This window comes from Bactrocera neohumeralis, chromosome 3, assembly GCF_024586455.1.
Source record: "Bactrocera neohumeralis isolate Rockhampton chromosome 3, APGP_CSIRO_Bneo_wtdbg2-racon-allhic-juicebox.fasta_v2, whole genome shotgun sequence".
NCBI classification, from domain to species: domain Eukaryota; kingdom Metazoa; phylum Arthropoda; class Insecta; order Diptera; family Tephritidae; genus Bactrocera; species Bactrocera neohumeralis.
In genome coordinates, this window is record NC_065920.1 from 41,226,804 (window position 1) to 41,249,404 (window position 22,601).

The 22,601-nt window shown below is 37.2% G+C and overlaps 1 protein-coding gene and 1 long non-coding RNA gene across 2 annotated transcripts in view; one reads left to right on the forward strand and one right to left on the reverse strand.

Annotated features, from left to right (window-relative positions):
- The window catches only part of LOC126752734 (uncharacterized), a 343,225-nt gene that overhangs the window by 240,497 nt on the left and 80,127 nt on the right, over nt 1–22,601 (forward strand). The gene's annotated exons all lie outside the window — the stretch shown is intronic.
- The window catches only part of LOC126752541 (uncharacterized), a 281,963-nt gene that overhangs the window by 84,328 nt on the left and 175,034 nt on the right, over nt 1–22,601 (reverse strand). The window contains exons 5-8 of the mRNA XM_050463430.1: nt 18,464–18,671; nt 18,155–18,310; nt 14,842–14,970; nt 8,062–8,199 (exon numbers count right to left, since the gene is read on the reverse strand). Coding sequence (XP_050319387.1) covers nt 8,062–8,199; nt 14,842–14,970; nt 18,155–18,310; nt 18,464–18,671 — 631 coding nt within the window. The remainder of the gene's footprint in view (nt 1–8,061; nt 8,200–14,841; nt 14,971–18,154; nt 18,311–18,463; nt 18,672–22,601) is intronic.

Genomic DNA, 22,601 nt, shown 5'->3' on the forward strand with positions numbered 1-22,601 from the left:
TAACCAAATTCGCTTAGAACAATTTTTATAAAAACTCATACCAACAGTGGGTAAATAGATGAGATAACCAAATTTGGTGTGTAAAATTATGCTAACATTCCTATATTATAGTGTGAAATGAGGCAAAAGTCACGCCTATTTTCCGTATACCAAAACTTTAAATTTTATCAGGTTTTTTAACTTTCTACAAGTAGTATACAAATCAAGAAACAGTGAATATATAGAGATAAAACTTTGTCCGAAAAGTGCGCTTAATGTAGGCCACATTTCGGCCAAAATTTTTAAAATCGGACGCAATTGCTCAAGTGCTCAGATAGCGAATATACAGACCCAGTGCATATGGCATACATACTATTGGCATTTTAGGAAAATATTTCTTTAGTAATAATATACTTCTGTGTCAAAAAGGGGATGAGTTGGGTAAGTTTTTCCCTTAGCCCCCATATATTTAATATACATATTTTCGAATTTCCAGGTGACCTTACACTACATATATCAGCCAATGTAGAAGTTACTGCACTGATAATGAGAAAGCGTACTTTTCAAATAACAGTATATATTTGTTCCTTAAATGGATAAAATCGGCGAAAAATTACCTTAGCCCCTTATAACTAATATTAGGAATTTTTAAAAATCCGGCTGACTGTACTCCATCTGTGTGTTTAATATGCTTGTATTTATAAAAGTGTTTGAAAATAAATTATCAAGTATACTCGAGCTATGTTAATGCACTTAATGCACTTCAAATACTTTGATGGATGATATATAGGTTGTCAAAAAAGTCTTGCGGTATTTGCGCCAGTTGGCGCTGAAAGCGCGTAGTTCTAGTTTTATTCGTTGTATCGGGTCATGCTATACCTTTTTGGAAAGCTCATTTCACTATACTTTCACTAACACTTGTTTGATTGATTGTCGTTTCTTTTAAGTCGTTCGTGAGTTATAGCGTCGCAAACATGGAGCAAAATAAAGAGAAAATACGGCATATTTTACAGTACTACGGATACTACGATTAGGGCAAAAATGCATCTCAAGCCGCCAATAAAATTTGTGCAATTTATGGACCCGATACAGTTTCCATTTCCACCGCACAACGATGGTTTCAACGTTTTCGTTCTGGTGTAGAGGTGGTCGAAGATGCGCCACGCTCCGGAAGGCCTGTCGTCGAAAATTGCGATAAAATCGCTGAATTGGTCGAAAGAGACCGGCATAGAGCAGCCGTAGCATCGGTCAAGAGCTGGGCATGAGTCATCAAAAATTCATTTCAATTTCAATAAAAAAATATTAATAAAAATACCGCAAGACTTTTTTGACAGTCTATTATATATATACATAAGTATGTGTTTTAAGCTCTTGTTCAATGAAACTAAGTGGACACGTTTTCTTAAAAGTTATATAATTATATTTATGTGTGTGGCCCTCAATATAAATGAAACGGGGGTTGGTGTCCATCTCAAATGCCTGATATAATGAAATTCGTTCCTTTGGTTGACATTTTTCACATCAACTCGATATATTAAATTCAGACTGCTCTCATCACATATACTTCGTTTGAGAATGATTTAAGTACAATTTTTCCTGACTGACTGCTGTAAAAGTAAATGAGTCTATGGCCTTCAAAATAGGTTAAAGGTCCGTATCCAGCTCTGAAGTAATTGCTCAAGTAAAAAAATACATTATTTCTTCAAGTAATATTGACAGCTGATTACGCATTTTGAATGATCCACGCTAGAAGAGCATGAGAGAGTAAACAAGCTTTGTGTGTAATACTATGTATGTATGCATGTGTATTAACATAAATATTTTCATCGCGATTTAAGAAATGTGGATAAAGATTGGTAGGTTTTATACATAATTTCAAAATGAACTATACTTCATAATAATAATTTTAACTAATTTATGATGAATTTAACGATTACTTTGAATTTCTTTCAAGAAACAATTGTTGATTTCTTGTTTCTTCGCAAAACCAGGTTTGCCATATTCGCATTTCATTGAAAAAAATGTATTAAAAATTAGTACTAAATTTCTTTAGAGCTGCAGACTAGCACAAGAAAGTTTACAGAAGGAAATTTTCTTGACCATTTTTTAGGCGTTTTTTATATGAAAAACTTCATTTCTTTCATTTCTTGAGAGCTGGCTACTAAGCTTAATATATAATGCATAAAATTTGATTGTAATTGATTCTCGATTTCGTCTAACAATTATTTCGCTACATACTTTAATAAAAAATTTTGCCAACACCTGCAGATATTTAGCCGTCTTCGATTCCTACTAGTTGTAAGTGTATAAAATGTTCGTTTTCATCCGAACTTAGCCCTTCTTTACTTGTTTGATTTCAGATGATCTAGCTCCAAGTTATGAAGTTCCTTACAATCCAATTTTTTTTAAGGCGTTTCGGAGTATTTTTTACCATTGCCATATATTTTTATATTTCTCTATAAAATTTAACAGAATATTCTGCAGGTGACAGGCTGTAATGTGCCATTACGTTTTAAAACAGGTTTCAACTGCTTCACAAAAATTGGACTTTTTTACACGAATTAAACCCACTACCTCCTTCATTCAATGCTGTGTTGCTCATACGACATGGTGTACTGTATGAATACTTAGTATAAAGTATACTTCATGCTTAATTTTAACTTTGTCTATCTTTTAAATGTTTTCTTTTTTGTAAAACGCTACATTTTGTATTAGAGTATGCTGTTTCCTCAGGTAAAAAATATAATGCAAAAGGTCAAATAAATCCATGTTGTATACATGAGAAAAGAATTATTTTGTGTTGAAAATATAGCGCTTTTCAATAACTCAAGATTAGGACAAAATATGGATGGCACTTGTCACCAAGAATGATGGAAAATTCTTCTTGGTGAGAGTAAGTCACTAACGGGCCCTCCTAATCACAATATAATTTACTGACGGCATGACGTTTAAGAGGAACTATGCAGAAACGAATACTTGATAATGGTCTCGCCAATTGTCAAGCAATTTATGTATAAGCTTCTCTTCATACAAATAAAATGACACTCAAGCCCATAGCAAATGGTTAAAATCACAAAAATAGTTTTACGTTGTCGACCGAATAGGCGAGCGCCATTATATTGACACTACAAACAACATTCACGCGTAACAAAAAATCTTTTCCGATTTGCTTCATTCGTTGTAAGTAAGTAGCTGCTATTGTGTTTTTATAAAATATTTTTGGTTTTTTCAATAAAGGGTTTCAAAAACTTTTTTAATATGATATATAGTACATTTTTTCGAATATTAAAACCGATTTTCCATTAAATGGAAGGAACGTTTAATAAAACTTTCTCAAAGGCTCTTGGTTTGTTACTTTTGTCTTTCCCATATACATATGTTGAAGCCCACAAAATTCGTTTAATTTCCTTAACAAACTTAAAAACACTGATAATAAAATACATCTTTCTAATAGCACATTGGCTTCACAAACGTTTACACATAATGCATTATTCTGTGTGCTCGTTCAAGTAGTTTTTCCTACCAGGCATGTCTATAGAGAATTAATTTATCTTGCCTTTAAAGAGGTAAAAACGTGGTAATTGTAATTTAGATTGATTATATAGTGGAGGATGGAGGCATGTGTAGAAGTTCACGCAAGCGAGGCAAGTTCTCTGATCGCCATTCACTTGGGAGTGCCCAGAAACGATTCTTTTACATACGGCTCAAGCAGCTCACGACTTCCGGTCTTTGACCAAGTATCCTCTGGGTAGCCTAAGAACATCCGTTTGAAGGCGAGCTAAAGTGAGAAGGCGAAACATCCCCTAAACAGGGTCGTGCGCTGGATATGTGACCCGCCACGTAAAAACGCTTCCAATGAAAAAGTTTAAACATCCTCGGATGAGAGACCCCTCTTTTGATGACGACCATGGCAAACGGAATAAGAACTACGTTTTGAGAGCTTGCACCTGGAATGTCTGGTCCCTTAATTTGGAAGGTGCCGCTGCCCAGCTGATTTATGTCTTCGTTGGAGTGAAGGCTGACATCCCCGCCGTCGCGATGGACGCGAAAAAGACTGAGGCGAGTAGGTCGTTGTGGCATTTACTACAGTGGCCATATAAAGGAGCGCAAATTTGGTGTGGGATTCGTGGTGGGAGAGAGACTCCGTCGCCTAGTACTATTATTCACTCCAGTGGATGAACATCTAGCCACATTCTCCATTAAAGCGAGGTTCTTCAGCATATCGCTAATTTGCGCCCACGCCCCAACGAAAGAGAAGCACTATGTGACCAATGTTGTCTCTATGAGCACTTGAAGCGCACCTATGAGAGCTGCTCCCCCCCCACGATATCAAAATCGTGATTGACAAATTTAACGCCAGGGTGAGCAAAAAAGGTATCTTTCGCACTATGGTCTTTAAATTCAGCCTCTACGAGGAAATAAACCCAATTGGGTTGAAGCTGATCGACTTCGCCGGGGCCCGGAATATGGTTATCTGTAAAATTAGGTTCCAAAGTAAGAAAATACATCAAGCTACCTAGCTGTCTTCAGATCGAAAAAGCACCAACCAGATCGATGATGTTGTGATAGACGGAAGACACGTCTCCAGTGTTCTAGATGTGCGTAAACTCCGAGCTCCTAACATCGACGCGTACCACTATATTATTGCAGCCAAAATACGCACCCGCCTCTGTGCAGCAAACAACGCACGTCAACAAACAAAAGGTTCGACGTCAAGACACTGCAATCACAACAGACAGCCGAACGATTTTTTACTCGGCTTGCACTCCTATTCTCTGAGAGCACTCGTCAACAACTGGGTATAAGGGAACTGTGGGACGGCATTTCATGCTCCTTACGAACAGCTATTGGTGTTCGGAAAAGGCAAAAGAACAGCTGGCACGACGTAACGCAGAGGAGAGAAAACAGTCGCAGCGGAGAGAAAGCAGACTGCTTACGTCGCAACGTTACGATCGACCACCACAAGAGCGGGATGGGATAGATACCGAGAGTAAAAGGGGGAAGCGAGACGCATTTGCAGACAGAAAAAAAAAAGAAAGGCAGAAAAAGAAAGGCCGAAATGTGTGAGTATGACGAACTTGAAAAGCTGGCCGACAAGGGTAATGCTCAAAAATTCTACGAAAAGATGCGGCGACTAACAGAAGGCTTCAAGACTGGAGCATACTCTTGTAGAACCCACAGAGGTGACCTAGTAACCTATGCACAGAGCATACTAAAATTATGGAGGGAACACTTCTCTGAATGGCAGTGGAAAGCATAACGCCAGGAGAAAGCGAACCCGATTCCCCAATCGATGATGATGGAGCAGACGTACCATTTTCCGACCATGAAGAAGTTCGAATAGCAATTGCCCGCCTGAAGAACAACAAAGCGGCAGGGGCCGACGGATTACCGGCCGAGCTATTCAAACACGGCGGCGAAGAACTGATAAGGAGCATGCATCAGCTTCTTTGTAAAATATGGTCGGATGAAAGCATGCCCAAAGATTGGAATATTAGTGTGCTCTGCCTAATCCACAAAATGGGGACTTCACAATTTGCGCCATTTACCGTGGGATAAGCCTCCTCAACATATCGTATAAGGTTCTATCAAGCGTATTGAGTGAAAGATTAAAGCCCACCGTCAACAAACTGATTGAACCTTATCCATGCGCCAAATCTAGGAAAAGACCCGAGAAAGGAAAACCGACACACCACCTCTTCGTTGATTTCAAAGCTGCTTTCGACAGCACGAAAATATGATACGTTGAGCTTTATGAGATATACGACGACATTGACATAGTTCAGCGAATTAAAAGACAGCGGCTATTTTGGCCGGGTGATGTTGTCCGAATGGACGAAAACACTCCAGCTCTGAAAGTATTCGATGCACTAATCACCGGGGGAAGCAGAGGAAGAGGAAGACTTCCACTCCGTTTGAAGGATCAAGTGAAGAAGCACCTGGCTTCGCTTGGAATATCCAATTAGCGCCACATTGCGTAAAGTAGAAACGACTGGCGCGCTGTTGTTAACTCGTCGTAAGCGTTGTCTACGCCAGTAAAGAAGAAGAAAATGGCTTGAAAATAAATTCTCAAGAATACCTGTGCATTGTTAAAGCTTTTTCTACTTCTATACTTTGATGGATGATATATGTATATAAGTATGTGTTTTAAGCTCTTGTTCAATGAAACTAAGTGGACACGTTTTCTTAAAATTTATATAATTACATATATATATATATATGTGGTTTGGCCCTTATTATAAATAACTCGACTTGGCGTACTTAAAATCCCTCACATAATAAATTCCGATCCTTTGGTTGACGTTTTTCATATTAACTGTATATATTGAAATCTTCTGAAGAGTTTATAGCACAAATGCTTCTTCTGAGGATGATTTAAATACAATTTGCTTCACTGCTGTGAAGTAAATAAAATAACAAAGTTGCGTAAGTCTATAACTTTCAAAATAAGTTAATGGTTACAAAATTTGATTGCACTCCATTCTCGATTTCGTCGAACAATAAGGCTGAGTCCTCTCGCTGCATATTTTATTAAAATCTTTTGCGAACACCTGAAGTTTTTGATCCCTGCAAGTTCCAAGAGTATAAATTGTTCGCTTACAACCAAGGTTAGCTCTTCCTTACTTCTTTCATTTCAGAAAATCCAGCACCGATTTATGAGGTTCACTGCAATTCAGCAATTTTCTGAGACGCTCCAGAGTATCTTTTGTCATTGCCGTATTTCTTAATATTTCTCTCAGTAATTGTCGTCATGTTATAATGTGCTATTAGCTTAAAAAAACGTTTCCGATTTCCTCCATTCATTGTAAGTAGGTAGCTACAATTTGGTTTCTTAAAATATTTTTTTTTTTTTAATTAAAGGCTTCAAAGACTTTAATGTATATATTGGGTAGTCGATATCTCCAGTGCTGCCAATCATTGTGTCTTACCATATAGTGTTGGAAAGGTGAGATTTCAGGCTTCATTTAACCAAAAACAAATTAAATTTGGGAAAGTTGAAAAATGAGTGAAAATAATGAAGAAATTCGCTATATTTTGAAAGTTTTGTATAAAAAATGGAAAAATGCCACGCAAGACACTAATGAAATTTGTGAAGTTACGTAGACGATGCTATATCAGTCAGCTTCAGCTTCCGTTCTGGAAATTTCGATTTACACTGATGGAATAATGTCTTTAACGGAAAAATCACAAACAATTTTCGATCAAAATGGTAAATTTTGTTTATTTATTTTTTTACATAGGACAGTCTTTAGGTTGGAGATTTTCTCTTCCTATAGTACTAAAAATTTGGTTGCTGATCAATTTGAAAGGTGAATTTCGTCCATTTCATATCCTTAAAAGTAATCCCCTCCCGCTGCAATACACTTATGCCAACGAGTTTTCAAGTCATCGTAGAAGAGTCTTCTTCGATTCAGCTTCTATATCCTCAATTGAGTCAAAACGGTGTCCTCGGAGTGGTCATGTGAATTTGCTGAATATCCAGAAGTTACACGGCAAATCAGGCGAATGCGAACGTTGCTGCTAGATATTAGTTGAAAATGTGGCGGAATAATCACAATAACCAACGCAGTATGAGATGGTGCCTTATGGCACTTCTTTGTTCAATAAATTCAGGCATAATAAAAATCGAAGAATTCACTTTTAGAGCCTCAAAAAACGAAGCGTATCTCAAATACTAATAAATATTTTGATGTGAAATTTAACATATATGTATGTATATATGTATGTCACTGATAGTACTACCAACTAACAAAAAACACGCGAAGTATAAGTTAAAAATTCACCTTTCAATTTGATCACAGTATAAGATTTGGATACCGATTTAAATTGAGTTCATTCGTGGACAAAATATAACATATAGGTTATGGATTAGATACTAAGGACGAAGATAGTCTACAAGACGGTCTCTCTAAGGCGAAATCTAACTTAGAGAGATTTAAATTATTCATAAGAGTTATGGGAAAATGAAAGAGAGAACAACCTATATGCTTTGTATGGTACTAAATTAATTGTCATTTGATTTCCGAACTGTAAATATTTTCATATATTCAAATGGAAATATATTTAAGTAAGAAGACTTACCCGATATAATCATATCGCCGCGTTCGGTTGTCCAGTAGTTTATGGACGCTGGATACGCCTCTGTATGACATTCCAGTATCACATCCTGCCCCACATATGCGCCCTCTAACTGATTGGGGATGGAAAGCATCGGCGGAACTACAAAATAAATTTAAGAAATTATTTCCTGTGACATTTTATGTATGTATAAGCGAAAAAATAATGCGAAGAATTAGAAGGTAGATGATTCCTAAAAGTAACATTTTTGTTTGGAGACTACATAGATGCTCTGGGAATTAGTTTTAGTAAAGCCATACCCAGCGCACAATAAATAGAGCTGTGAAAGCTATCCCCAGCTCTGTATAATTTATTTGTTTAAGAGTTCTTTAAAGCTCTAATGAACGTTGGTTTTATATCTTCAACTCAATGTGACTTTTTCTGCGTTAAAAAAGGTTGCTTTAACAGCGAGTAAATTTTTTAATTGTCAAAAATATGTTTTTCGTGATGATTTGTTGCGTTCGTTTCGATTTTAAAATGCAAATTTAACAAAAGGCAATAAGAAGTTTAGAAATATTACGAAAGACATAGAGGAAGAGTAAAACTCAAACTAAAGGAACAATATTGAAAGGAGCTGACATATGCAGCCCTATTACCTTTAATTCAATTTAATGAATGAATGCATTTCCGCTGGGTTTCGTAAAGCAAGCTTTCACATTGAACCATTTGCACGCACAACAACTACTGAGTACCAGCCACACTGACGAAATCACGTACGGCTCAGATATGCCAAAGTTATTTCGATTTTTCGTGTCGCGTTTGCACCACAGCTGACTTTGCGACAGCCAAAAACGTCATGTCGTGGTGACCCGAGTATGTTGCATCATAGTACTGCAGTACTGGAGAGCTGGTGTCATAGTGGAGGCGGAACAAAGTCGTTGTCACTAATATGGCATACTCGATCCAGGGGCAACTGCTGACTTTTACCTCGCCGCGCTGGTGTCGATGTTGCGGTGATGGTCGTGGTGAACGGATTGTACTTGCAACACCAGTGTTGGCTCATGTGCTCGTTTGTATGTGTGCGTTTTGTGAGTGCAAGTGTATGTGAACGTACATGTCAACAAGAGGTGTTACATTGCATTTAAGCAGATGCCACTGCGAGCACGAGCAAGCTTCGCATCGCGTGGGTTCAGTGAATTTCGGTTACTAAGTAGTTTGGAAAATTTCTGTTGAGCTAATTTCGCGTCGGTGGTTTTTATGTTAAATAAGGCCAACTTTGATACCGGTCATTTATATTCGCGCAGTCCGAGTTTAAATTTCAATTTATATTCCAAGCTTAAGGGTTTTATGAAGCAATTTGAGCGGTTTGAATACGGATGTTTGGTATGAAAATGTACGCTTATTTTGAAATAAAAAGCTCAATTGATTTTCAGTTTCTACCCAGACATCTGGTACGGTTTACTAGGCGAAACTATTTAATCTTGAGCCACTTAAAACCCGAACACCATTCGATTTTATTTTAAGAATTTTTCCTCGACTCAAAAGATTTTTTGTGTCCAACCTATTAAGATACGACCTGCACATATGCCAAAAGTTCGACCCGGACTGGTCCAACAAAAATTAGAAAAATTTCAAGCAAACAAAAATGGAAATACTAAAAGTTAATTTTTGAAAATATTGCAGAAGTCTTTTGTGGAGAAACCAAGAAAACTTAAACTGGATACCATTTTAGCCGAGGGCTATAACAAGTGTATGGAAAATTGAATTAAGCGATTAGATTATGCTTATATTGCTATTTAGAAGGCGTAGTCTCAGTCTAATCAATCCGATGGTACAACTCCTCGTGTTATTTGAAAAGTAACCAACAAGTTATAAACCCACTCGGAACCGCAAAAGGATTTTATGAGATATTTTTGATAAATCAGAAACTTTATACTATATATACTTTCATGCAGTATTTACTTTATTTATTCGTTATTTACTTCGCCTTGTGGTCATGCACTGATTTATAAATATTGCAATATTTTTCTAGTACTTCAAAGTAGGATCACCTTTGCTGATATGTTTGCGACCTTATTTGCTATTCTGCCATTCTGGCTTGTGAAGGATCCCAAACAGTCGCTAGTCATTTTACAAAAAACCGTTGATGGACAACTGATTGCAAAAACATTAATTGTATTTGTTGCAGCTCCTTTTGAATTTTGAATTGTTCTACCCTTCTTCTCCAGATATTAAGCAAAGAACTATGGATAAAGTTCCATTTATATAGAATTGAACAAAATATAGAGATATAGTCACTTTCCGTAAGTTCGCAGTTGGCACAACGCACAAGTGATCGCAGCAGCAAGGGGCACCTGTTGGTAAAAAGTTTTGAATAAGTTGGCCTGTGGCCAGCCCTCTAATAGGCTTAATGTACATGTCTTTTTGACCACAAAAGCTACAACATCAAATTCTCTTAAGATAGTTCTTATAGGAACTCTTTCCAACAGTGTCAAAATGGTTGAAATCTCCACTGTTAAAAACTACTTAAAGTCCGATAAATCAATAACTAAATACGTCAGAGGCATGAGAGGGCACAAAAACCCGATTCGGTGTCAAAAGCGAACAATGGGCGTGGCACCGCCTACTTTTAGGTAAAATCACATATCTCAGAAACTACTCATTCGATATCAACCCGCCCTCTAGTAAATTTAACGTACATATCTCCTAAACCAATAAAGCTGCAATAACCAAATTCGCCTGGCACTAATATTGTTATAACGCATATCGACGGTGTGAAAATGGATGAAATCACTCACTTCACCGTCACCGATGTTGTCAAAATCATTCAAAATCTAATAAAAGCGCATAAATGAAATAAGCTAGAGACATTAAGTTGTATCTCCGAGATGGTATGATAGGGTTTAAATGAAATCGGAGTCAAAACTGAACGATGGGCGTGGCAATTCCCACTTTTTTAGCTTAAAACTTTGTCAGCACCTGTTGACATTTCCTGAGATTTGTTTCTCGCATATTGCACCCAAACTTGGTCCTTCTTTACTTGTATGATTTGTCCTTTGCTTCCAAATAGGCCTCATCTGGGCGATCACCTTTTTATTCGACGAAAACTCCTTCCCAGCGCGCATTCTTTTGAGATCTAAGGACAGAAAATGGTCCCTGGAGGCCAGATTTGCGGAATACGCTGCATGCGGAAGCAATTCGAAGCCCAATTCATGGATTTCTGTCATCGTTTTCACTTCGTGTGCAGTCCACTCGGATGACTGTCAATTACACTTAGGAATGAAATGAAGGATCTACATTTCATTCATTTTTACATACCACTACAGAAATGTATACGCTTGAACTGCTCTGACTCGTCGTTGTTTTCGGTCAAAAGTGAGATCGCGCGGCATTCACTTTGCACAGAGCTTTTTCATACCCAAATATTTGTGAATGATATAATTTACACGTTCAGTTGATATCTTTAGGGTTCCTGCTTTCTCGAATTCACCAAGTCTAAACTTAGCAAACCTGTCCTTAATGGTTGATTATCCTGGGATAGTGTCTGAAATCTCGCCATCAAGGCAAGTCTTTACTTCAGCTGTATTTTCCCTTCAAAAGGCAATATTTCATCAACACGCGAAATTTCTTTTTATTCACTTTTGTCTAAAGAACAAACGTTGCTTCACTCAAAATGATAAATATAATTCTCAAACTAATGGTTCAACAGCTTTATAACGCGCTTACTGAAAGTTAAGGGAACTTAAAAATCATTTGGATTTAATTCTAGTAAAGCCATCTATGTGTCACGCCGGGAACATGTTAAACCACTTCTGAGTGGTGATTTTTGCCTTGTCTGCTGGAGCAATCTTGAAATCGTATCTATTTCGCTGAAGAGATTATTGCTGGAACGCTTTACTACGCCTTCTATAACCTTACAGCTGAGCTGCTCTGCCTGGTGACCGATTTTGAGCCAGCGATTTTTAATGCGAAGTTTTGGCGGGATCTTAAAAATTTATTCGTAAATTTTTAAATATCCGAATGAAATTTAAAGGAAGGTGCATTTTCATATTCTATTGATAATTTATCGGAATCGGTTAAATTATACAACTATATCATATATTTTCCACACAATCTATTATTACGAGTTTTTAAACTTCGCCGTAAAAATAGTTTGCTCGAAATTGGTTTTAGACTCAAAGTCTTTTGGGTAAAATTGTTCAGAATGATCAATGCATACACGATTTTATAAAAAGACTGATCTGATTATATATATTAGGTTGTCAAATATCCGTCTTTTTGTCTTTTGGATTTCGCGGCTATGTATAAAGGGCTACAGAGCTCGTATCTGGCAATACTATACATCTTTGAAAGGCCTTGACATAACCTACAAAACGACGCTTTGCATGATTAGTTTGGATATCGCGTTCAACAGTTATAGACGTGTAAGCATGGAGTTCACTAACGCCGAAATTCGCGCTATTTTAAAGTTTTCCTTCGTTAAAGGCAAATCCGTTAGAGAAACGTTCCGTGAGATTAATGGTGTTTTGAGGGATGGTACTCTATCACTTCGAACTGCGGAGGAATGGTTTCGACGATCCAGAGCGGGTGAAAACAACACCATGAATAAGCCAGCCGGCGGAAGATTAAATCATGGAAAACATAGAGTTAGACCGGCATGTGGCATCTCGTGACATCGCCTAGAAGATAGGAGTTAGTCACCAAACCATTTTAAACCATCTGCAGAAGGCTGGATTCACAAAAAAGCTTGATGTTTGACCCCTTTTTGAAGCGGATGGTGACTGGCGGCGAAAAAGGATCACATGCGGCAATATCAAGCGTCAAGTCGTGATCGAAGGCCGGCAAATCGTCCCAAACAGTGGCCAAGCCGGGATTGACGGCCAGGATAGTTTTGCTGTGTGTTTGGTGGGATTGGAAGGAAATCATCCACTATTAGCCGTGCCCAAGTGGCCAGACGCTTAATTCTACCATCTACTGCGAACAACTGGGAAGGTTGAAGCAGGCGATCGAACAGAAGCGTCCAAAATTGGCCAGCAGGAAGGGTGTAGTGTTCCACCAGGACAACGCCAAACCACACACTTCGTTGATAACTCGTCAGAAGCTACGGGAGCTCAGATGGGAGGTTTTATCGCATCCACCATATAACCCGGATATAGCGTCAGGTGATTACCACCTGTTCCTGTCCATGGCGAACGCCCTTGTTGGTGTAAAGTTGAACTCAAAAGAGGCTTGTGAAAAGTGGCTGTGCGAGTTCATCGCAAATAAGAAGGGGGTATTATGAAGATGCCGCCTAGATGGAAACATATTATTGAACAAAACGGCGCATATTTGTGCTAAATCCGATCACTGTAACCGTTTTTATAAAGCATTGAATAAAGAGCAAAAAAGCGGAAGGGAGATATTTGACAACCGTAAACTTATAAAATATGTAGCTCAAAGTTCTTATAGCAAATCGTTATCTGTTGTCGTCTTTAACAAGTCTAAGTTTCGTTAGTTTCGTATAAAAAGGGACAGCCTGAACGATATGACCGCTTTGGTCTTCAAAAAAGACCAGGACATTTACGAGAATTATATTTAGTGAAGAAAGCAATCCCTTTTTTAGTAACTAAAGGAGGTCGGTGTTTCTAAAATAATGGAAATTCGGACGGTAAATTGATATGTACACTTACTACAACTCCTTCAAACTGGAAGGTATTTGAGTTATATTCTACAAAATGAAGAAAATTTTACTCAACCAATTCGTTATTATGTTATCTATCACCTGAAAAGCACGCATTAAAATTTACTAATTTATATTTAATTGTTTTAATTTCAGTTTATTGAAAAACTACAGCAAACTGATCACTTTTCGGGCGCGCGCAATTGTTGCCGCGTCAAATCTGCCACAATCAGCATTTAATATTTTGCTCAAACAACTAAAGCCAAACCAATTGTTGGTGAAAATTTCGGTGCCAACAAAAAGTTTTAATTAAACAATTGATGTTTGGCCAACGTGGCACAGCGGGCGCTAGCAAAACCATTCCGAATTTCCTACGTGAACGAGGATTCGACGTGTAGCTGCATGCTAATCACCGAAAAACCAATACAATAAAAGCCGTAATTATAACCATTTTAATATCAGCCACAGCCAGATACGTGCGAATGCGCAACAACAACAACAGCCATTGCTAATATTTTGCACAATACTTTTGCACTTTGCAACTCATTGCCGGCGCGGCAGCTACTCGTGCGGCATGAACAACGTGCAATTGTGGCGGCTGCCAAGCATGTTGCACAAATTGTGGTAAAATTGATAGTAGCTAAAATGGGCAGAACAGCAACAACAAAAAGTACATGTTAGCAGTTGCAAATTTTGTTGGCCAAAATTGGTTGGGAGTCGCCATATTTGGTGGACGGTGAGTGTTGGTGTGTAGATGGGTGACTATGCGGCAGACTGCATGCTCGTTGGCAAATTATTCACGTATGTATGTAGGTATGTGTGCTTGTATGTGTTGTTGGTTGTTTTTGGCAATTCTAATTTTTGGCAGCCAAATTTAATTAAAATATTTTGCTGGTTTTGACCACTCAATATGTGAGTGGCGCGCTGAAAAAGTTCTCCAGCGGCGTTAATGCCAGCAACGGGAGATGAGTTTGAAAAACGCAAATAACACCTTTGTTTGTGGTGTGCCTTTTTTCAGCATATTTAATGAGTTAAGCGATGTTTTTGTTCCATTTAAAATTTTTAAAAATATTTAAATCTCCAACAAAACGGATTTGCTTTTTTTACGCAAACTTCTGTATAAATCAAAATGTATTTTTACTTACATTGCACGCGCAGGTGCACCCGCTTGCTGATGGATGGCGGCACTCCGTTTGATGCTACGCAGAGGTAGGCGGCCATGTGCAGGCGACTCACTTTGGTTATATGCAGCAGCTCGCCATCAACTACGTTAACTGGAAGAGAGTTTTATAAAACAAATTTTTACATTAGATCTGGTGGATTATAAGTAGTATAATAGTCGTTGAGTCATTCTCTTTGAAATAGGTAACCTTGTCAGACAACTCTTCTTGATCAAGTACCTAAACCGTAGATATAAACATGGAACACCATCACGGAAATCATGCAAAGGAAATATCGCTTGAGCAACCAAAAATTGCTTTTATAGATATTTTGGAGATTATTAGAGCCTCAAAACCCATAGTACTGAACCTTTCCTATATGATGCTGATAAACTTCTATGAAGCTACAAAACTACCCTGTCAAGTATATTGACTAGCGCTCGTGTAGTAGTGCCTAGGCAACAGTAAAGGAAAATTTTCCTTAACCACGATAATTCGTTACAAATTATAGACATCTGATTAGCCTACCGCCATTTTTGACACATTTTATATTAACCCAAAAGGTTGATATCTTAAAATGATATATATAATATACAGCTTGTGCAAGAATTGAAGCTCCTCTACCTTCCCAAGTTACATCGCTTCGATCTATGGGTTCTCGAAAAGTTCAAAGAAGATCCGACGTTTTTGAGCCAAATTTTCTTCAGCGATGAGGCACATTTCTGGTTTAAAGGGCGTGTAACCAGCAAAATATCTACATTTGGGACGAAATTCAACCTGAAGACGTGCAAGAGTTGCCATTCCATCTAGAATAAAACAAGGGTTTGGTGTAGTTTTTAGAGCGGTAAAATCATCTCATAAATGATGCCAGTGAGAACATAACCGTCAATGGCGACCGTTTTCATTTCATTATATCCGACTATTTAATACCTGAAATTAAAACTCGTAATCTCGGCGATATTTGGTTTCAACAAGACGGCGCCACTTCCCACACATCGCGTCTATCAATGGATTTATTGAGAGAACACCTGATTGAGCAGATAATTTCACGTGTTGGGCCAGTATTTTGGCCTCCAAGATCTGTGTTTTTTTCTTTAAAAGGTAGGGAATCTCAAAATGGATCACCTGCTATAATTAAAATAACATGATAAAGCAATCAAAGTCGCATAAGTGAAAGATCAAAGCAAATGGATACGTAAATTCCAAGACGATCTGCGCCCGATTCCGTGTAAAGACCACGATGTACATCTTTTAGTCAGTCTTATCTTCAATAAATTCCATGCTTCCGAGTCTTTCAAACCCGACGCTACCCCGAAACATCGCACCTCCTTCTCCTTCATGCTTAACAGTTCTCAATGTTCATTTGGGATTGTAAGGATCTCCAGTCTGCCGGCACGTTCATCTGAGCAAAAATATTATAATATATTTAGACTCTTCAGCAAATATTACTTGGCGCCTGCACAGAATAGTTTTTACATCTTTTGCAAAACAAGCCGTTGGTGTTATATTTTTTCCGACACATGAGCTTTTTCTCTTGGTATAAATGAGTCAATTCCAAACTCTGTTAACGATCTGCGAATAGTTATATTTGATTGGTGTTATGATCCGAATTTAAACCACGCTTTTCAACTGGTCCTTGTTAATTATTCGCCTTAATGAACATTTGTCCCGATCATTTAGTTTTGTTGTGCAACCACATCTTGGATTATTTCCATGCCGACCCTCCTTTTTAAAGCGTCTAATGACACGCAAATTGGCTACTGGACAGTATTTTAGAAATTTCTGAATTTAACTTTCACTTTTTACAGATTTTTACAAGTCAAATTTTTTTAGATTCCAGTAACCATACGTTATGAAATTACCAAATACAATAGTTGACAACTCTACATGAGTCGCCTGCTTTGTCTATTGCGTTCTTATGAGAGAGCTCTAAGCAATCCGTCTACTGAAAATTGAATAACACCAATAAAATTTTCAACCCTTGTTGGAAATTTTGTATACTTAACTCTAAAGCTACGTTTGCCGCTGCAACGGGAATGGAATGCGCTGACCTTTACTCTTTCCACAGTTTTATACCGTCGCAATTTCAGCGATTTGGTTGGTGGTATATTGCATTTCTTTGTATCGCTTGACGTTAATGCATCATATGATACTTTTTAAGTTGGTGGCGTGCTAACTCCCTTAGTTTTCATTAGGAGTCGCTGACAACCGAAGTCAGACCTTCATAGAACTACTTCTTTCAACTAAGAAACATCAAAATATGTACAATAAGTTAAACATGTTCCATGAAGACTATGCTTTGCTCTCCCATATCTCTGGACAACCCTGCATCAAGCAATTGAATGACTGCATAATTCCTAGTTGTGATGAATATACGACTTCGAACCGAATTTTTGTTGTAACTGTAATTCAGAATGTATCGACGGATGCTAGCATAACAAAATTTGGAACCTTTTCTCGGGTGACTAGTGACGTTGAGTCACAAATAATATAGTTTTACCGTGCGATTCTGTAACTTGAGACAGTCTCAAGTCTCTAAATTTGAGATTTTAAGTTAGAGGCAATTTTTGAGACTTGAGATGATATTGCCATTCTGTAAGTGACAGTCACAAAATCTATTACATTTCATTATTCAGGGATGTTTCAACACTTGAATGAAAATAAATATGTCGATAACAAATATTAAATTTCTTATAACATAGTCAAAAAACATAATTATCAATGAAAATAAAAATATATGTTGACTTTGTTTCATAATATTTACGAAATTTATGTAAAATTGATTTATTTTTAACCTTTTCGTGTTTGAGTTGCTTACAAAATATAAAAAAACGACAATCGATTAATATCTATGATGATCTCTATTCAGTATATTCAAAATGGCAGACAAGAGTTCTTTTTAGTTTTGTGACCAGCTAACTACCAGGTCTCAATATTTTGAGACTAACGCTAGAGACTGTTTAGTGAATAGTAACTAGTCTCAAATTGAGACTTTGCCTCAAAATGTCTCAAATAGAGACTAGAGACTGGTTACAGAATCCCGCTATTAGTCACCTCAATCGAGCTTCAGTAAAAGTATCATAAAGTGGAATCCAAATAACGAAAAATGTATAATTGAAATGCGAGAAATATTTTATAATGAGCGGAATAATACTTGAAACATTTTTCGTTTTGATTTGGCAAAGCAAATAAATCATTAGAAACAAATCTTGGCATTCTCCTCTTAGTGCAGTTAATTCCCACCAACTTCCTCAGTAACAGTAATGTTTTATCTTATTCAATGCTTGATCGAACTTACCGTGTTCACCGCCGATGAGCATTTCCTCGCCATCTTCGCGCCGCCACATCACATATGGCTCGGGATAACCACGTGCCTTGCACATAAGTGTCACATTCAGACCTTCACGGACCACCATGTCATTGCTGGTCATGCTTTCAATTATGACGGGAGGTACTGAAATGAGAGAATTTGAATTTGAATTTGAAGAAAATAATTTTATTTTGCAATTAATGATAAATTTGAATACTAAATAATATTCTTCATGAATTAAAACAAATTTTGAAATTAAACCAAATTTAAAATAAATATTCAAATTTATAAACTTACCCACAACTTGTAGATAGCCCTTTTGCGAGCGCATTGGATCCGTATTTACTTGGCACATGTACCAACCGCGATCGCTCTCTTCCACCTCTTTAATATGCAAATACCAAGAGCGATGATCATTGTAACTCAGACTGATGCGATTATTCTGCGAGATGACGTTATGATGTATGGAGAGTATTGTCTGTGTGTCCACACGCACCCAAGCGACCTGCAAGAGTTGCCAAGAAGTTACACTTATTATATAATATATTACTTTCATTTATACTATTTAGATGTATAAGAACTTTCTGAGGGTGAACACAATTGCATAATACTGGAACGTTCAAAATATTTGCGTATGCCTGTGTGCAACTTCATCCACATGCAGCTTGTAATCTAATGAAACCTGACAAATTATCAATGGGTTGCTGTTGTGCTTTGACAAACATTAATCAAAATGTCTTTGCCACATTTCAAAATCCTCATTCAACTACCACAAATTTGTGTTTAAGTGCTGCCATCCTTAATTGTCAATTACTTGTGAGTGTGTGAATTAATACTAGGGTAACTCTTTGGATAGCGAGATTACGAATATTTTCAAAGCATTTCAAGTTATTAGATTTTATAATTGCAGTATACAGTAGTCTTCTTTCTTAGTAATTTTTCTAATCTTTAATTAGCTTTGTTTTTTAATCATGGGTGCCAAGCCTTACCGCATTCCTAATATAATGTTTAATAGATTGGACAGCACTGAATACTTGTACATGAGTAGCGCACCGTCTGATATCAAAATAGTTACCCAACGACGCCAATGAGTAACAACTTGGCTTAAAAATAGCCAAAAATTCTGTTAGTCTTTGCCAAATCGGTTTGTTTACTAATTTTCTTCTTCCCCGACTGGATTCGGTAGCGTTCCCAGCTAACGAACGAACTGGTCAGTAGTCTCCGAGCACCTGGAGAGTCAGGAGAAACATTTTCACGCGACGTGTTTCTGTGAGTGGTGCAAGCCGGAAATGAGGCGTACATTTGAGCAGAGAAATGCGATTAAATTCTGTGTGAGACTTGCTAAATCTGAGACAGAGATGTTTAATTTGATCAAGCAGGCTTATCCAGATGTTGCTTTAGCAAGAAGTGGTATGTTTCGGTGGCATCAGCCTTTTTGGAGAACCGGGAAGACGTCGCTGATGAAGACCGTGCTGGGAGACCTGCGACTTCGTCAAACACCGACAATGTGACTCGTGTGTGTGAAGTTTTGAACTCAGACCGTCGACTAAATATTTGTTTAATTGCCCAGATGTTAAATTTATCAAAATTTGTGGTTCATGACATTCTAACGGAGCACTTGAACATGCGCAAGATGTGCGCGAAGATGGTCTCAGAAGTGCTCACTGACGACCAAAAATTGCGACGACTGGAAATGTGCCAAGTAAATGTGTTTTTTTTGAATAACGTAATCACAGGTGACGATTAATGGATCTTAGAGTATGATACCGAGAGAAAGAGGCATTTTGAGACGACATGGGGATTCAAGCAGCATTCACCTCGACTCTCAAGGCTATTCCAGAGAATGGATTTTCCATGACAACGTTGCATCGACGTAGAAGGAGCCGATTTTCAAAGTTTTTAAAGAATTGTAACGATTGGTTCAATCAATTTTTTTAATCGTCCTATTACTTTCCGAACAAACCCTGTAGGCTATGATACTGTCAGACAAAACTTCTCAGCCACTGTATTTCAAATAACTTTTAACCGGTCATGCAAGTCCAGCGTTCTTATGATGAAAAATTCTTGTCTTATGTCTAGTCGGAAATTGCGGGCATTTTTCGGCAATTACTCGCTTCAATTTGATTTGCTGTTTTCGGTAGCGTTCTCCATTGATGATATTTTTAATGTTTTCTTCTTCACTTCATGTATCTTCCAATTTCCGTGCTTTTAAAACTAACCGGCTGCTTTTGAGTGTGTTGAAATGACTGATCGAATAACTTCCCAATATTCCGCGAGTTCTTCTTATGTTTTCGCAACAATCTAATACTTCCTATTATTTAAACTTTCTTTTAGACGGTCATCGCCTTCCAATTCAAAATCATCGTGGAAACCACTTTCGACTGTTGACTTAGATTTTCTTCATGTTAAAGTAACGAAAAATTCCCTCAGAAACACTTTTCAGTCCAAAGTTTGATATGTTTGAGTGTAAATAAGATATTGTTGCTTATGCTTCAAATTATTATATACTCAAAAAAAAGCAAAAGGACAGTAATTTTCTAACTCATGTTCGGAAATGGGAACAGTAACATAATAATCTAGCAAATTTTTCAATCAAAAAATATTTATACTAACAAAACAATGAGACCTTTTTATGATATTTTTTATTTGATTTCAAGCACCAATGTATCCAGTTGCTCGCCCTAGTGCGAATGTGTTTAAATATTCTGTTTGTCACGCGTAATCGTCCCACATACGATGCATGTTACTCATACGCCATGTGTGCACTTAAGTAGTGAGAGACATGTACATACATACATATATAGTAAGTATGTAAGTACATACGTTCTATTAGCAAAACTCTCCCGCACTTACGCTTATGCTGGAAACATTTAATCGACAGCTGCTAATTTATGCACTCAATGAGGCACTACAAATTGTTGAATTGTTGTTGTTGGAAAACTTTGTTAGTGGGGGAAATTGGTACAAACTTATGATTACGACATGGGAAAACGATTCAGTATCTACACACATGAACAATTAATTATCGTGTTTAATAACCCTATACATGGTATATACATACATATTTAGAATAAAATAATTCTAAGAGAGCGACTAAATAGAAGTGTATTTAAAAAAAAATATTTCTAACTCTGTTAAATTTGTTTTAAAAATGGCAAGCACATCGCTAAGACTTGCGTAAACGCAAAACCATTGAATTAGTATTTTTCTTATTATCTGAAAGATATACTCAATTGGATTCTTCAGACATAACAGACACTTGTGGTCAGAGAGAAACAAAATATTTTCTCGGGAATGAAGATTGTTACGAAGATTCGTTAAATGATTTATAATTTGTTAATTTTTTGACAAAATGATAAGGATTCTTCCTTGACAACCACTGTAAAGAAGGTAGTTTCAAACGAAACGTACTTAAATTTGTCTTCCCGTCGAAGAAAGATTATATAGAAAATGCCAAGTAGGTAACTTTGGTGAGAGCTCACTGAACTTAATTTGAGTCACCGAAAATTTAGGTATAAAAGCTGATGAATAAACCACTCAAGCACTGTTAGACATGCGGGCATTGTAAACTACCTACAATCGATCACAACTTTCAAACGTTACTTAAGTAGATGATGGAAAAAATTCAAGATCTTAAAAGACTTATCAACAAATTTCTTTTGTGAACTGTGTTTTTTGGAAAGGGAAAATTATATACTATATATCATATATATAGTTGCCAGCAACCAATAGCTCTCTCTTAATTTTGAGCCCAAACTTTTGAAGTCAAGGCAAAACTATAAATATTCAGTATAGTATCGACGATTCTCCGGATGGAAACTACTTATTTTTATTTATTATCTTCAAAACAAAACTTCAGATATTATTACAATAGATGTCTATAAAACGGATCTTATCTGTATTGTAATTCTATTCAATCTATTGGTACATTCTTCTATAAGTGTATAAAGATGCTGTCGTAAGTCGATAATATTGATGTCATAGCCTCTACAACAGAGGCCTTAGCTCTACTTTTTACAAATTGGATAAGGAAGTAAATCGTATGGGTCTGGACGAAGACGTTATGAAATACGTCCTGCCCTCAAGCAAACAATTGTTGCATTTGCGACTTTGCGATCGGCAGTGACGTCTAACTGTTGCCAACTAACTGTTAACTTTAAAGTCTTAGATAATTTGGTATAACTTGGAACCATCATAAACAACTACAACAATGTCAGCCTTGATATTCAACACAGAATCACTCTTGCAAAACAGGTTCTTCTCGGCACTGAGTTGGCATTTTACAATTGCTCTCTCGACGAATAAAGACCAAACTCTGAAAGTACGTTATCATTGCCTTTCTGCTATATGGTACGAAGGCATAGACTATGGAAATCTGATGAGTCGGCGTTATTGCCTTTTAGCACAGGAGTTACTTGAGCAATTAACCGCCCTT